Source organism: Lepidochelys kempii, chromosome 4 (genome assembly GCF_965140285.1).
Source record: "Lepidochelys kempii isolate rLepKem1 chromosome 4, rLepKem1.hap1, whole genome shotgun sequence".
NCBI classification, from domain to species: Eukaryota; Metazoa; Chordata; order Testudines; family Cheloniidae; genus Lepidochelys; species Lepidochelys kempii.
The window spans coordinates 116,606,581-116,623,949 of NC_136383.1; the positions used below are offsets into that span (position 1 = coordinate 116,606,581).

The 17,369-nt window shown below is 41.9% G+C and overlaps 1 protein-coding gene across 2 annotated transcripts in view; it reads right to left on the reverse strand.

Moving 5' to 3' along the window:
* Positions 1-17,369, reverse strand: part of LOC140910766 (RIMS-binding protein 3-like) — a 38,641-nt gene that overhangs the window by 12,065 nt on the left and 9,207 nt on the right. The window contains exons 2-4 of one of the 2 annotated variants that reach the window (XM_078852586.1): positions 8,160-8,393; positions 4,189-4,319; positions 974-1,027 (exon numbers count right to left, since the gene is read on the reverse strand). In XM_078852586.1, the coding sequence (XP_078708712.1) occupies positions 974-1,027; positions 4,189-4,263 (129 nt within the window). In that variant the 5' untranslated portion in view covers positions 4,264-4,319; positions 8,160-8,393. The remainder of the gene's footprint in view (positions 1-973; positions 1,028-4,188; positions 4,320-8,159; positions 8,394-17,369) is intronic. The other variant, XM_073342552.1, reaches the window with a different exon arrangement.

The following is a 17,369-nucleotide window of genomic DNA, read 5'->3' on the forward strand; positions in this document are numbered from 1 at the left end:
AACATAACCGACTACATGCTGGGCATAATACAATATTAATATCGTATGCCCTACAGCTAGCATATATCTATTGGCTAACGGTCACTTAAGAAAAAGCATACTATTTAATTTTTAAACGCAATGTGTTCACCACAACACACAAGGATACTAAATACACAGTAAGCACACATTTATTTATAAATTTCATACTGAGTCAAAGACAACTAAGATGTCTGGAAAGAGAGAGACGTGTATGAAAAGCATGGCTGAATGTTCCATGATATTACATGAAACAAATTACTTGACTCACATGTTCAGTTAATCTCTGTTGCCTAACATGATAGCGCTGGTCTCTGTATACTTTCAGTAATAACTGGAAATGATACTACGAAATTGCTGCCAACAGTTGACTCGGAATGAGATTTGGCATTAAAGCCCAACTATTGATGCTGAAAAGACTAGCCAGGAATCATGCTGGGTGGAAGGAAGCCGACTCGTTCTCACCTGGGATTATGAAAAGCCACAACGCATCTGATGGCAGATTTTCAAGAGGTGATAGGAGAGAAGCACACAAACCCCAGGTGGAATTAATGTGTGCTTGATGATGCGCATCATCTATGATGCCCTAGGAACTGACCTTATGATGTCTCGCAACTCATAAGCAACCCAGTAGACTGGGTAGAACAAGCAACCATAACCTCAAAAGAATTTCAGGCAAATGATTTAGGAGATATATATGTAATACCAGGTACAATGATCTTGTTTCAGGTTCCTGCTCTTCACTCTAACACAAAATCCAGTGATTATTTCTATTAGTTATATTGCTGCAAAAGGATGATGCTAAGCAGCACTACCTTCAAAAATTACCCTGTAATCAAGGAAATAATATCCCCTCCCCCATCACTGCATGGCCTATGAAATTATTCAGCTCAATGGTTTCTCCAAATTAAATACTGATAACAAATAATATCTTTCTACAAAAAACTCTGCTTACCTTCGTGCATGCTGAACTCATAACAGATTTACGAAATTCCCCATCTGTATATATCTGTAGTGTAATATAAAGTTCAGTTAAAGGTTAAGGAGAAAATAAATAGCTTGTTTAAATTACCTAATTTAGGTTGTGGAGGCTATTTGGAAATTTACCTACTGTAGCTATGAATTTTTAGGTGCTTATTCAATAGTGATTTACATTTTACGACATTTCATTTAAGGTGATTTGATTAAGTGGGATTAAGAGGCACATACCCTTGTTCTGGTTTTCTGCCAATGATTTCACAGGAGCTCTATGACGCTGGCAATGTGGAGAGTGTTCTCGTGGGTAACTGCCATTGACACTAGTTTGTGAAAGAGTAACTTGTGTGTCAAAAAACTCCAGGCTTTAAACATATTGGGCCAGATCCTAAAGCACTTGCACCATTTTTACTCCGAGTCAGATTTTAATGAAGTTAGGCACTTAACCTTCTTAGGCAATTTTGAAAATACTAGGCACCTGCCTGCATCTTTAGTCACCTAAATACCTTTGCGAATCTGATCCTCAGTTCCTATTCAAGCAAACACCAACTGAAACCAGTGGCTAAGGGCTTGTTTATAATGCCCTGTAGTTCAGATTAGGAGGCTGTGAATTGCGGTGCACAAACTGCCCAATGTGGTTTCTGCTGGTGCGAATTCAAAAGTTCCTAGTTCGCGTTAACAGAGTCCTGTTTGAAAGAGTACTACATTAAGGAGAACTAGGTACATTTTAGTTCACTCCAGCAGTGTACACAAACATCAGTTAGAGCACAGAGAATTTGCTGCACTCTGCAATTCACACCTCCATAGGCTGCACTGCAGCGCAGGGTAGACGTAGCCTAAGTAAGGACCACAAACCAGGTTCTGCCACACTTATGCATCACAAGCAGTAATTGCTTTCAATGGGACTATCCAAAGAGTAAGGGACTATTTAGCAGAAGATGGCACTGAGTAAGGGTTTCAGGGTTTGGAGCATTGTTTTGCACTTGCCAGAGTTCCCACAGGAGTACCACAGTGCAAAGACCTTACACAAAAAATCTTGTTGCTTTTTTTTTCAAAATTTCCAAAGTCTAATACATACACAGTAGTAAAGTGGGAAATGTAAATAGCATTCCAAAACTACTGCCCTAAAGTTATGACACATGTAAGGTATAATTTAAGGCAGTTTCAAGTAAAGCACACACACATATAAAAATATATACCTGTGTCTGCCATAAGCCTGCAAACTATATACTTTGAAGACTGCACCTGCTCCTAGTGAAATCAAGAGGAGTTTTACCATTGTCTTTAATAAGACATGTTCAAGTCCTTGGTTAGGAGATTGCAATCACATGCCTTTAAAAATTCATCAGCCAGCTCAGCCTATATATACACATGAATTCAGGTGCAGGCATGAATAAAAGAAATGTGTGATAACTTATTGCTCTCACAGAAACTACAATAAGGGAGATGGGAAGGCAGGGACAGCATCTCTTTAAAAATTGATTAGCATATAACTGATGTAGGAGAATTATTAATATTATACCATCTTGACTACAGCAAATGGGAACAAAATATACCATACATCCACAGGTCTTAAATGCATTAGTCATTGGTACAACTGGGATGTTATATATTATACAATCACAAATTGACAATGAAATAGGGTTTCCAAAAGTCACTTCAAAGGGGAACTGTTCATAGCTTTTTAAAGAAAAAGGGTACACATTTATACCAATTAGAATAATTGGATAATAGTTAATTGAGTTTATTCTTGCCAGGTTACAGTTGAATGTCTTTTTTTTTCAAATGATGGCAAATATAATGAAATATTCTTATAATATAATGAAATTATATTCACCCCTTATTCTGGACATGTAACTCACATTAATTTTACATGCTGTTATTGAGGTAGCATGTTATATTGCAGATCATCATATGTTATTGACAACCTTGTATATCCTGGCAACCATGGCAAATGAAATATTTTTCTTATTGCATTAGCATATTTTATATTTCTGATTAGAGCCATTTTCTCCCTAGAATTATGAAGGGGAAAACTACTTGCTATCTTTCTTCTCCTGAAATGAGCTGGAGAGAGAGGCAAAATGTATCATACAAGTGGCAATTCAGCATCCAGGGAAAACCAAAGAACTGGAGCGTGGAGACTGAAGTACCCTGTTCCCCTGAGAAGTATCTGCCGTCCAGGTCTGGAGAAGCCTGCACTGTACTGCTGACCTGCTCTGCAGAGATATAAAGGATTTCTATCTTCAGGGCTATCAATCTGGCACCTTGTACAAGAATTAAATTCACTTAACAATAAAGTAAAATCAATTTCCCTCATTATTATGGGCCAAATTATGATGCTTTTACTCATGTTGAGTAGTCCTTCACTTCTCAAATAGCCCTATTAAAAGGATGATCCAGTGGTTAGGGCACTAACTTAGGAGACCCAGGTTCAATTCCCTCATCTGCTACAGATTTACTATGTGATTAAGACAAGTCACTAAGTATACTTCTCTGTACCTCAGTTACCCATTTCTAAAGTGGGGATAATAGCACTGCCCCACCTCACAGGGGTGTTACGGGGGTAAATACATTAAAGATTGTGAGGCAGTAATGGGAGCTATAAAAATACCTACAATAGACCTGAAATATTCAGCAAACCCAATGTAAGTGTAGCAGAATCAGGCTCCATTAATGTATCTGCGAAGTGCAGACAATGAGCTTTTCACAAGCATTGCAGAAGATACAAAATGAAGAATTTGAAACCTAAACTTCTGCAATTAATAATGACCCCTTGCTATTTCTAGGTTCATTAAATGGGAATTTTAAGTTTAGTTAGACCCTTGAAAAAGAAATACTCTTAAATGTCATTTTAAAATGTTATGATATTTAAGCAATATCAAGACTAATACAGAAGCGCATATTATTTCTACTTGGTTTTTTTCTAAATTAAATTCAGTAGCTTTTGTGTCAATAGTCTTTGAACACAAGTATAAGATCTGCCTTTGTAATAAAACATGACTTTATGGATTTTACTGAGTATTTAAAATCAATGTGCTGTACTAGGTAGCATCCAAATATTAACACTTTGAGTATTTGAAATAAAAAAATTATGCATGTGACAAAAACTACTCACGAATATTAAATAAATGTTTCCTCTTTATCATGGCATAAAGAATTTGATGTAGTGTTTTACTTTGTATTTAAACTTACCCTGTATCCTGTAATGAAAGTTCCATTACTACATCCTAATTCATCTACTACCGGTCTCTCCCAGCCAATCATCATGCTGCTTTTTCCCACTGCTTTAATAATATAGACCGAACCAACTGGAGCAGGAGATCCTAGAGAGAGAGAAAACATAAAAGTAATGCAGCAAGAAGTTTCTGTCCAACAGCTTTTTAAACCACTGACATAGCATGGTCCTAACAGCGGTAAACTACCTTTTTCTCTCCAGCAACAACCAGGGACAGGGTTTTACGTGCACACCTTCAATAGTACAAATTATAGAGGTATATGGAAACTGACATTTTATGTCTGTCCCTCCTTTTATTCCAAAAATAACATATTCTTAACAACAAAGTTCAAATGGGCTTGCAGACCTGACAAAATAAAAGGGAGGTGAACCAGTTGCTCTCAATGGGGCATTATAAATAAAATGGAACTGACTGAGTCTAAAATGTTGTTATGAACACATGTTGTAATGCAGTGTTGGTCCCAGGATATTAGACAGACAAGGTGGGCGAGGTAATCTTTTATTGGACCAACTTCTGTTGGTGAGAGAAACAAGCTTTCGAGCTGGCACAGAGCTCTTCTTCAAGTCTGGGAAACATACTCAATGTTACAGCTAACTAAAAGATGAAACAGATTGTTTAGCATAAATAGTTAACACATATTTTAAGGGACCATTCAAGGTGCAGTGGCCAGGTAACAGCCCTCTAATCATAGGGAGGAAAGAAAGGTGGGGGGGACGGGGACGCGGAGGCAGCTAGGGGCAACTGCTATGAGCAAATGAAATTTCATGGTCAGATCATGACAGACCCAGCCCTTCTTGGCAACCACTCTAAGTCTGGAATTTCAGTAAGCTCTTGACACCATGCAGAATGGCCAATATGGTTTAAATTGTTATAGGCCCAAATTGTGGCCTCCTCATAGCCTAGACAATGCTACTCTCCCGCACTGTTAAACACTTTTCACAATTCTGTTCCATTCCTGTACCATCAACCTTATTGAAAAACGTGCAGTTGAGTAGAAAGGAGCAGTTGGTACTTTGAGCCCATTCTTACTTTCCTTATGCACACAAAATACCCACTAATATTAAGCAGGAGCTGGTCCTTTGCTGCTTTTCACTTGGTTAGAGAGGGAAGGGGGTTAATCTTTATAGCCCCAATTCAGCAAAGCATTTCAAGCAAATGCTTAACTTTAAGCAAGTGAGTAAATTCATCCCTAGTCAGAAAAGCTCTCAAGTTGCATTGTAAACTTAAGCACATGCTTAAGAGTTTTGACGAACTGGGACCTATGTTTTTATTATCACCATTTGCTTAGTTTTTTTATAATTAGTAGTAGTAGTATCACTATAATTTCCCTTCTTATTTCTCCATCTCAGACAATCAGAAAAGCGTTGTTGTTTATCTTTGTTCCTAATTATAGCCAATAACTGCCTTTCCACATTAAAAGCTACATAGTCTGTCATCATTTGGATCAAACTGTTGAGTCACGCATGCTCCATTTGATTTCTTCAGTGAAGAATGGTTAAAGGAGACTCCTATTTAACAGTCACGCAGTAGAAATATCAAGGAGAAAAGCAAGATGAAATTGTAGAATATACAGCAAACACGATAATGTCTGAGAAAGAGAGCTGACAAATCCTCAGTGCATTAACTGGAAGAAGTGACACTTTTTATCAGAGAAGGCCGATCCTGCACCTATAATAATGAATGACAGAACTCCTCTGTGCTTGCGTAAGAGCAAAAGCAGGACTTAAACACATAGTTGCACTTAACCCACAAAGGCCTAATTTAGGACAGATAACAGAGAAGGGCAGATGAGATCATAGTGAACACTGAAGCTAGAAGCCCATATTTGAACTCTGAGGAACTGAAAGAGAGGGTACTCTGTGCCTGGTTTTACCTTTGACTCTGAAATTCACTTCCCCATTAGTGTGAAACTGAATCTGAGTCAATGACCTTCAGGGCTAGTTTTAAGGCCTATCTAATCACTCAGGCCTAGAACCTTGGCATCTGTTCTGGGCTGCTTTGCCCTGAAACGGCACAGAGCAGCTGGAGAGCTCTCCAAAAGAGGTAACTGAGGAGTCCCATGACACAGAGGAATCCTAAGTGATATAAAGTAGGCATAGCCTGTGGCAAATGGAGGTCAGCTGGCAGAGAGAAGCAGGCCCAATCAGAACCGTAAAGAGTAGTTCTTCAATCCCCCATTTACTGTTGTCTTCCCCCTCACCCTTCATCTATCATTGTCTATGATTTATCTAGCAAACTGTAAGGCCCTTGAGGCCAGGAACTTATCTTTTCACAAGGTTCACACCTCCCAAATACAGAAGAGTTTGGTTGTAAGCTGGAATTAACCCCAGGGCTGTACTTTAGCCTTTTTAAATTTAAGAATGGACAGGGGACAAAAAACTGGCCATTAAACTAGTGCCTGCAATTCTGACTGAAGATGATTTTGGGGCATCATTCTGGGTGCCTAAAAACATGCATTGACCGTAAACAGCAGGCACCAAATTCAGTGTTCTGGTTGAGGCCATTTTGAAAATTTGGTCAAAGATGCCAACAGTTAACACGACCTACCTTTGTTGACTGCTAGACAGAACCAGGAATATATTCTATGTGTACAAGTGGAATGCTGTTTATTTGTGAAAGAAATTTAGTATAAGAAGGGCTTCAGGAAACATAAGAGTATTCTTCTAAAATGTATCTTGCCAGTTACCAGGCAAGACATTTTTTAAATGGCTATTTGCAGTCCCCAGATATCTCTAGTATACACCAGCTGAATACTCAAAGGATGCAACTGCCTGGGTAAGCATAAATCAAGCTCTGAGGAAATGATTCGTAAAACTGCAGCATCAGTCGCCTGAATGCTGTCAACATCAATCTACCCAAAGCATAACCTTGGTACTTCCATAGATGTTGGCCTATTGAGTGAGCTCAGCTCCTTAGGTTGACTGCACTGCCTGAGTATTGATGTCTTTATTACATTTCACCTTTCTCTATTCTCATGGTATAAATTAAATAGAAAGAGTCTGTACATTTGTGTGAATTATGACTCCAGGGCAGTGACACCAGTATTCCCATCCAGGACCAACTATGAGATCATGCTTTTTATTGCATGTTCTGTTTGCACAAACAATTGGAGTTTGTTCACTTTTGGAATAAGTGAAGAATGGTCTGGATCCTCAGGTGCACCCAGTAAGTGCTGAGCACAGCTAAGAGAGAAAAATGCAAAGGAGCTATTCACAATTCCCTGATCCTAGGGCAATTTTGGGTAGGTCTACAGAGCAGTTGATTTAATTAATTGTGGTGTAGATGTTCGGGCTCTGGGTGGAGCTCAGGCTCTAGGAGCCTGTGAGGGGGAAGGGTCCCAGAGTTCAGGCTGCAGCCCGAGCTCAAATGTCTACACCGCAATTAAACAGCCTCTTAGTCCATATCCCACAAGCCCAACTCAGCTGGCACAGGAAAGCTGTGGGTGTCTAACTGCAGTGTAGACATACCCTTTCTGCTGGCCCATACCCAGCATAGTTAAGGACCCATTATATTGACCGGAATTGCTGGAGCACAGTGCACCATATCCATTCCCGCTTCTGTTCTTGGTATGTCCCCACTTAGTGCAGCTTTCTAGTCCTTCTGTGCCGTTTTGGTGGCAGAGGGGGCCAAAACAAGTGCCAAGATCATGGCCCATAATATCTAGAAGGGGGCCCCTATGAAAAGATCATCTTGACCACTTGATTAACTGGTGCATATGAAGCTGAACACAGAAGTAAATTAGTGTAATATAATTTATTGTCTCTCCCTCTAGTTATTATAAATTAGTCCTGCTTTCTACTAAGGGCTCTGTAGAAGTGGAAAAAGGGCTCCGACTTTTGCATTTCTTGTTAGCTCCTGTTGTTTCTCTGCTTAGCTAACCTGTGTCTGTATGAAGGAAAGGGTTTATCAATCCATTTAAGCACTCACCCTCACTCTTGGCTAGTGGCTCGTTCCTTTATGCTGTCACTCTCTTGTCATTATTCCTTGCGAGCCACAAATTGTACAGTCAGGTATAAAAAGTTACTGTACTATGGTAAAATTTAGGTCCAATCAAATGCAACTGTAGGTTAAAATGCATATATAAAAAATAAAATCTTCCTTAACCTAATTTTACAATTCATTGAGCTGATGGCCTTCCTCTGTTGTTGGAAATCCCCAATCCTAAAATAAAGAAGATGGGAGAAAATATCATGATAAATCACTCACACTCCCCTTTCCTTTGGGGGAAAAAGTCCTTCTGGAATTTCTCTTAGCCATTCCCATCAGCAAAATCTCCTAGACTGTATATATAAAGCTAAATTTACAAAGGGCATGGCCAGACTTACTGAGATAGGGAAGGGATTTATTGTTCTGTTCTGAAGTCTGTCTGGAAGGATTTGTCTGCTTTTTAAAACCCTGGAAGTTGGTACATAACAAATAATAATGATTTACACTTATATGGTGCTTTTTTATCCAAGTATCTCAAACCTTTTTGCAAATCCTAAGCGTCAAAGCACTTCTCTAGGACTAAAAGATTGCCTATCGTTTTGCAGTTCTGTACTATGGCATAGAGATGTTAAGTGCCTTACTCAAGATCCTACACCAAGTAAAGGAAAGCCAATAATAGAATGGAAGAGTTTTGATTCTCAGTCCCATGCTACACCACACCCTCCTCCTGAGATTTAGATGTGCTGGGTTTTTCTTCCCCTTTCCAGAGGCATACTGGCTATTCCTTACTTCATACCATTGTTTTCTTGAGTCCTGATAAGTGTAGTTGCCTTCGCTGGCTAACAGGGTATTATCACTTAACCTCACTGAAATCAGCTATTGATTGATCAATGCATGGCAGTTGAATGGAACAAGGTCAGCATATTCCCTCTCTTATCTTGCACCTTTCACAATAGTATCTAGAATGATATGGATGGTGCAGCTATGATGCGGAGTTCAGCTGGAAGAGTGAAAACACAGTATCTCTGCGTATTGTTTACATCATCTGTGCCACAAATATCAAAGGTTTCAGAGTAACAGTTGTGTTAGTCTGTATTTGCAAAAAGAAAAGGAGTATTTGTGGCACCTTAGAGACTAACCAATTTATTTGAGCATATGCATCCGATGAAGTGAGCTGTAGCTCACAAAAGCTTATGCTCAAATAAATTGGTTAGTCTCTAAGGTGCCACAAGTACTTCTTTTCTTTTTACAAATATCAAAATTAAGTATATGTTTAAGTCAACCCCTCTAAGCTCCCCACATGCTGCAACCAAACCCTTGCACTTACAGATCACCATGATATTCTTAAGAGCACCGTACGGTTTAAAGTGTAGATTTCAAAATCAGTTATTGGGTCTGCTTTTAGGATCTGCCCCATGCTTTGCAATGCGGCAGCATATCCAGGAGTTTCTTTCCATCCTTAACATGTGTGAATGCTGAATTGCCAGCAAAAGATGCTACACAGTAAAGATCTAAGGAACTTTTTCTCTCAAATCTTGTTTCAGCTCCATCACTCTTGATTATTGGTAAGGGGCAAGTTATTCACAATGCCTCTGTGAACCAGTTACTCCTGGGGGAATTCTGCACCACTGCACATGTGCAGAATTTATGTCCCCCACAGATTTATTTGCTTCCCCATAGAAAAATGACTGACAGGGAAGCAAAGGGAAGCCATAAGAGTGGCCATGCAACCCTCCCTAGACATATGTTTTGAGGGCCCAGGAGAGCCGGCAGAGAGATAAATTACTGTGGGGCAGGAGGAGGGACTGGGGAAGACCTGGTTGGTGGCTCCTACCCTGCACCGGGCTCAGCGGCTAGTCCCAGCTGGGCTGGGGAGAACAGGACTTCCTCTTCTCTTGCACAGCATCTGGGGTCAGGTCAGACTCACCCCCAGATTTCTCCCCCAGCTTAAGAAAGCTCTGCAAACTCCCCCCCTTGCTTCCTGCACCCATCACTCCTCAGCTGCAGGGGGAGGGATCCCTGTACAGGGAGCTGCTCCTCTATTCATCCAACCTCTGTGCATCCAGATCCCCTGTTACCCAGACTCTCCTGCCAAGCCTCACCCCGCTGCACTCAGAACCCCCAATGAGCCCCACTCACCCTGCATCAGCAAGACAAGCCACCTGCACACAGATCTCCACTCCACTGAGCCCCAACCAGCTGCATCTGGACCCCCTCACTGAGCCCCCACACTCATACCCCCCTGCCAAGCTCTATCCTACCCACACCCAGACCCCCCATCCCTGCTGAGCCCCAACCACCTTCACCTGGATACCCCTGCAGAGTCCCATTACCATTGCACCCAGAAGCCCCCAACAAGCCTCTATGCATCCAGACCTGCCCTGCACCTGGATCCCCCACTGAGCCACCTGCACCCAGATTGCCCCACACAGAACCCTCTCAACCCACACCTGGATCCTCCCTCACTAAGATCCTGCTGTGCTGAGCCTGCCTGCCCACACCTGATGCACCTGGCACAGCGGGGCAGGACCCAGGGGTGTTTCTGGGGCAGGCCCAGTCCTCGCACTTTGTCAGGGTTGGGTGCAGCCTAATCGTTGAGTCCATGTCCCGGGAGGAGCTGCACAGTGATTTCCCACCTCTGTGCAGCCAGTGGCCTGTGCTCTCTAGTGCCACGCAGAACCCTCCACATTTATTTGACAAATAAAATTTGCAGAATTTTAAAATATTGTGCGCAGAATCTATTATTATTTTGGGGGACGGGGCAGAATTTTTTATTTTTTTGGTACAGAATAACCAGCAGATGCAGGGAGGGGAGGCGAGGAATATAGGAACATCACTTCTGCAGTGTCATTACCAACTTCCCCTGCAAAAGCCTCTCTGCAGGACTTAGGTTCAGTTATACGGAAAGCTGGGGGATGGCATCCTAACCCACCGGGATTTCTCACCTACATAATAAATTCTGTCTGGACTGTGGAACCTCTCTGACAGGCGTTCCAGAAGCCACCACTGGGGAAGGAACCCACCGGAGCACAAGCTCAACAGAAAGCATGTTCCCAGTATGTTGTCCGACAGGCAGGATAGGTGGCAGCACAGGCACACAGTGTGGGTGTTCCCAACCTCTGGCAGATCTAGACATATTCAGCTCCTCTCCTTTTTTGGTGTGTGTGGGGTGAACCCAGCCTTCATGCCCATAAAACAAGGTGAATGACACTGCGAGTGCAAACTTGAAGACTTCTTTCCTCATGGAAGGAGCGATATGTCACTGAAACAGTACAGGACGGTGCGTTCTCTAGTCCTTTGTGCTATTGGAGACACTGGTTCTCTCAAAGTAAATGGCGAGGAAGTAGAAGAAATTTAATCACGATGCTACTTCCTTATCTAACCCATTAAGTGCTTAGATTGTAAGGTGATGGGTGCTATAGAAAACTCTTAGACAGGTCAAACTGTCATACACCATTGCAAACAGCAAAAGCCTGGTCTAGACAAAAGCTCCAAAGAGCACACAAATAGGCACAGAGGATCTTGGAAAGGAAAGAAAATTAGGAGATTTACAATAATCTTATTTAAACACAAAGTGCCACCCCATCTGCAACAGGGATCAAATGACAGTTTACTATGAATTGAATAATCAAATATTAATTCTGTTTGCTTTCTGTCTCAGTTAAAGCTACTTTTAGAGAGAAAAAAAGAAAGAACTCCATAGCTGTCCAAAAGTAATATGCTGGTAATGAACATCAGCTCTCTTTCTTTCTTTCAAAAATGGAAAGCGTTATCCTGCTGAATTTTAACAAAATAGTCTAGATCATTAATCAAACATGTGTGTTCTTTACATGAGTTTTTCATTATACAACTATATGGCTGGAAATCAAACACACTGAATGAGAATCCCCTGCCTAGACAACATCTGTTCCTTTCTTTTGACCATCTTCTTTCAAGGCGTTCTTCCGTAGCTAGGGCCAGTTGAGTCCTTGCCCGTTGAGTCCTTGCATATATGCCTCCCATTGCTATGTCCATACTGCATAATCTCTTCTATTTACCTAAAGAATAGTTTTTTTAGATCATGTCTGAATATTGCAGAGGGACAAAGAGTTTGATGATTCTCGGACAGAAAGTTTCGGGGGGCAGGAGAATCTAAACAGTGAGATGCAAAAAATCTCAGGAGAATATAGAGAGGCTACAAACAAACATGTAAAAAACCCATTTGTTCTAACATTTATGCAATATTTGCTTTTTAAAATGTGCAAATAGTCTATCTATAAGGGAAGCCAAAACAGAATATTTCTGGACATTAAAAGGGGCACATTGGTCCTTATCCAAAACCAAACTGATAGCATTATCCCAAAACACTGACCAAGGGAACACACACTATATTATAGAGTACACTACATAAATATCTGAAATAACTGTCACTTGATGTCTCAGTGTAAAATTTTCTCACCAGTGAAAATGACGGTATGAGAGCAGCTCAGGTATGTTTCTCCAAAGCATCTGCTACTACAGTTCCTGTCATAAATACAACTACCACAATACATGTAAGAGCCTCACTGCAAAACACACATTCCCTGGATGAGCAGGGGATTCACTGGAAAATTAGCAATGTTACAGTTTCAAGAGCACTAACAATGCATTATCGATATGGTGGATGGAATGGAACCCCGGATCACTAAATGTTTGCCTCACCAGCCCCCTACGTTCACATACTCTGCCTTCTAACCACCCTGCCTTCTGGGACTCCTTTATCTTCCTCCTCCAAGCACCTCTCAGACTCCCAGTTGGATCATTCCTCTCAGTTTGTCTCCCCTTATCGGCTCCAAAAACAGTCTCTGGACTTCTCACTTCTGCGCTGGGCCTCCTCATACTGCCAAGCCTAAACCTCTAGAATCTCTCTCTAATGTATCCGCAGTTATGTTCCCTACCACTGGAATTCCTACCTAGATTTTCTTCGTTCGCCACAGGCTTCTTATGTGAAATCTAGACTGTGGTGGGTTGCACTCACCTTTGAGAGTGCCCCCCCGGGTCTGGGCATGGTGTTGCCATTCTCTTCAGCTCACAGCACCCCATACAGCTTTCAGCCTACCTCCGAGGATCTTCTGTGGCTCAGCCCTCTGGCTGGGTCACACAGTTCAACCCCCTTCCAGGGAACAACTAACTCAAACAGAATAAGCTCCTGGCCCTTCAAATAATTTAATCAGCAGGGTTCCTCCTGCAACGATTGTGGCCATCAGTAGGCTCTAACCTAGCCTCTTTGGCTGTAGCCTAGGAAGCATCTCTCTTCACTCCATGGGCCCCAGTCAGGCACTGCCTTGCTATCAGCAGACAGCTCCTTTTATTTTGGCCTGCAGGGCTTTGATTGGCTATTCCTGAGCCCCAGCCCTTCTAGTTGCTGGAGGACCAGATGTCAATGATTCCCAAAATGGCTTCTCCCAAGATGCTTTTCTAGGCAAGCCTGAAGATCTAAAAGTACTTGCTGTTCTTTTCCTCTCAGAAATCTGTTTCCTGGGGCAGGGTATAGCAAAGCAGTGGGACCCTCCAGCAGCGGGTCATGAAGACCTGGTACACCCTGTCCTATAGATTATAACATTGTTCTTTGTAGGAGACACCCAAACAGTCTTATGTGGGACTCAGGCCAGAACTCCATCCAAGGAGGAGTCCAAAAGCACTGAGAAAGTGATTCTCACAGCTTCTGAAGAGGGTGTGGGGTACATTTTGTTCCATTGCACTTTGGGGAAATGGAAGATAAGCTCCACAGGGAGCTATATTTCCATTTTCACTGCAATGGAAACCTAATGATTGCAAACAGGATGGGATCTGTGGACTTTCCTGCTGGATGCCTGGGACATTGCTCTATCTGGCAAGAGGTCTCAATGAAGATAGGTAAGGAGTAGATACAAAATGGGTTTTCAGGAAGGGTTGGGGCTAAAGGCTCACTCCTCCATTCCCTCAGCTCCGGGATTTGTGGAGTCATTTGGATTATTTATTCTTATTATTCATTTTATGTTGGGCACTCAACTCAAGGACACAGCATAAACATTTAGAGATTGATGCCACACAGAGAGGATGCAGATATTACAAGTATAAATGCAAAGTCAAATGTAGGGCACAGGGCAACCAATTCCATAAATGAGAGCACCATCAAGTCAGCCCTATCTGTTCACAGGAGCATTTAGCTCATTATCATGAGGAGGACTGCAGTCAAGCCCTTGTCCGGCTATACTGAAAGAAGGACATGAGACACTGATATGGATTTAATCAGGCCACATCTTTAACACTAGAGGTCTGGGACTACCTGGCAGATAAAAGTGTACAGTGCAGGCAATTCCATGTTCATTCAAATAATAACCCAGGGCTTCCATCAGTTCCCTTTCATTTTCCATCCAGGTCCACCAGCCAACCCATGGCTTGGACCTTAGCATCCACCCCTCCCCCATCATAGGAGAGTTAAGGTGGCTAAAAGAAAGTGGGGTTGGGTCTCTGCTGTACCATTCATAGGTGCCCCACCTCCCCCCCCACCCCAACACACTTGTTTCATTTCTTTAACCAGCACCTCCTTTATCAGGCCATTTATCTGGTCACTGGATGCCTTCCCCATGGAGTACCTGCACTGGACATCCGCCCCACACTTACAAAATAAGTTGTGACATGCAGCCTAACCACTTTTTCTCCTCACCATAATAGGTCCTCCCTGATACCCGCTGTGGAGAAGGTGAAAAAACTACACTCCAGAAAGCCAATATGGTGGTGAGGGAAAAATTCCTTCCCAGCCCCCTCACAAACGAGTGTCTATGCCCACAGCAAGTCCTAACCTAACCTGATATTCACACCTCGGGATGAGGGAGGGTGGGTGCTGCCTTGCCTGCTGCATGGAGAAAGGGCTTCCAACGCCAGGGCTTGCACCTTTTAAAGCCTTTCCAGGCGGTGAGCGAGCACTGCAAAGCTGAGCATCACCCTCCTTTTTGCAGCAGCTTCTGACCTCCTCCCCCCGGCCCACTGTTTCAGGTGCAGTGTGGTCAATTTCCTTAGACTTGTCAATTCTCTCTCCTAGCCTTTTTCAACCTGCCTTCTTGAAAGGAAGTGGGTGTACAGAGGGCTTAAGATTTACTATACTTAGCATATAACCTCATGTGAATTCATTTGTGGCCTCCACTTGCACTTACACTGGAGTAAAACCGCCTTGCAAAGGCTTTAGTAGGAAGTGACAACTGTTTGAGAAAGACTGAAGCTGAGCAAAACTCCAGATACAAGAAACAGCTGCCACTAAATTGCTTATTTGATGCTGAATCAGCACATGGAAGCAGTACGTGCTCTCACTGATCAGCGCGGGTGGGGTTGTCTCCTGACACAGCAATTTAGCAGAAGCAGCAGAAGCTATTTTAATTTAGAGCAATTCAGTGGGTGAGTTTCCAAGTGATCTGAGGCTGATCAGCCACTCTTCCTTATGGCAACTAATTAAAAAACAACCAGCATAGGATCATATTTACTTAGAGCTATAAAGTAGCCATCTCCAATAACTACATTTCAGATGTACATGATTAAACAGAAATCAAACTTCGCTATTCTTAATGCCCAGAGAAACCAGCCATCTGAACAAAACTGGGAAAGAGAAAATGACACAGAAAACCTGGTGAAAAGAGAGAGGCCAAAATGATCAAAAACGTACAGGATTGAATGCTAGACAGGGATGACTCACTGTCTATTTTTTTTACAGACTAAGCCCCTACAGTTTCCTTGGCTGGTCTCCATCTGGTCATGCTGCAGTGTCATTTTTGCAGCAGTGCAACACATGATGTTTCCAATGCAAAGTGTTTTTTAGACACTCAATGTTACCCATCCTGCTTTTCATCCTTAAGGAAGTACGCCTTTCCTCTCCAGCCACCAGCCAGAAGGACTGCAATTCTCACACACTCCTTCCTGCTTCTACATACACATGGATTCTGTAGAAGTTTAAGGGAATAGATACCAGTGATGCTCAATTCACAGAACTATGCTGATAACACAATGGTCCAACTGTGAATATTTTTCAGGCTAAAGCAGTGCTGTCCATTGCAAGCACTTATCTACCTTATGACATTATCTGCAATAGAAATTCTGTAAGAGGGGGCTGGTAACATGCTAGAATTGCTTGCTCAGTAACGGGAAACAGATTTCAGTCTTCATTGCCCCACTGGTATGTTATAGTGGAGTTATTCTGAGGTCTCTCCTCTGATCCTAAGCAATCAAATAACCTCGCCATACCTGACAGAAAAGATAAGAATAGAAAAGACTACTGAAAATATGAGTTCCTGCCCTCAGATTAGTTCTATGAGAAACACGGCATTAGCCAATGACCATATACATCCCAAGTATTAAGATAACAGTTTCCCCTCAGATAAAAAAGGAAGTTCCATAAAGATATTGATCCATCAGCCATAATTCCAAATCCCAGGTAGAAGTCTCCAGATTAAAAATTAAGTATAGAAATAAAGTAAAATTTTCATAGGTACCCAAGTCACTTAGGACCTAAACCACATTTTCAAAAGTGGCTTAGAAACTAATTGAAAGGCAATAGGACTTTGGTGCCTAAGTCACTTTTGAAAATAGAATATTAGGCATTTTGGAAAATTTTACCATAGGCCATTTGTCGATCTATGTTTATCTGATTTGTGTAGAGGGCCCTTTCGCTACAAAGTACTAGCACCTCCAAGTATATCTTGTGAAGGGAAAATAGGACTCAGTATGTATGTTTTACATAAACATGCACAGAATTATGGAATAGGATCTCCTTGACTGAAAAGTGAAAGCTGTTTTCTCAGACTCCAACAGAATCATTTCTAAGTGGTCCAATGTAATCTAATATTTTGCATTTAGAATTCAGCAATTTCATTGCAACAAAACACAATTTTCTGTGTAATAGTGTTGCAAATTATCTCTCACAAGACTTCACAGCTTTGCTGTCCATAACAGAATTGTAAAGTCAAATAAAAAAATGACAAAGGCAGAGAGAGAATTTACGAGATATATGTCAGACAAAACACATATTTTAGACTAGGATTTGAAAGGAGATGGAAAATCTGAGCAGTGAAAGGATACAGGATTGCTGCTCCAGATAACAAGAGCTGCAGGAGAGAAGGTTCTCATACCAACGGACACAAGCTTATGTGGCCAGCTCTTGGGAAATAAGAAAGGGAAGGAGTTAAAAGAGACAGAAGGCCTGTAGGATGGCCAGGCGTGAGT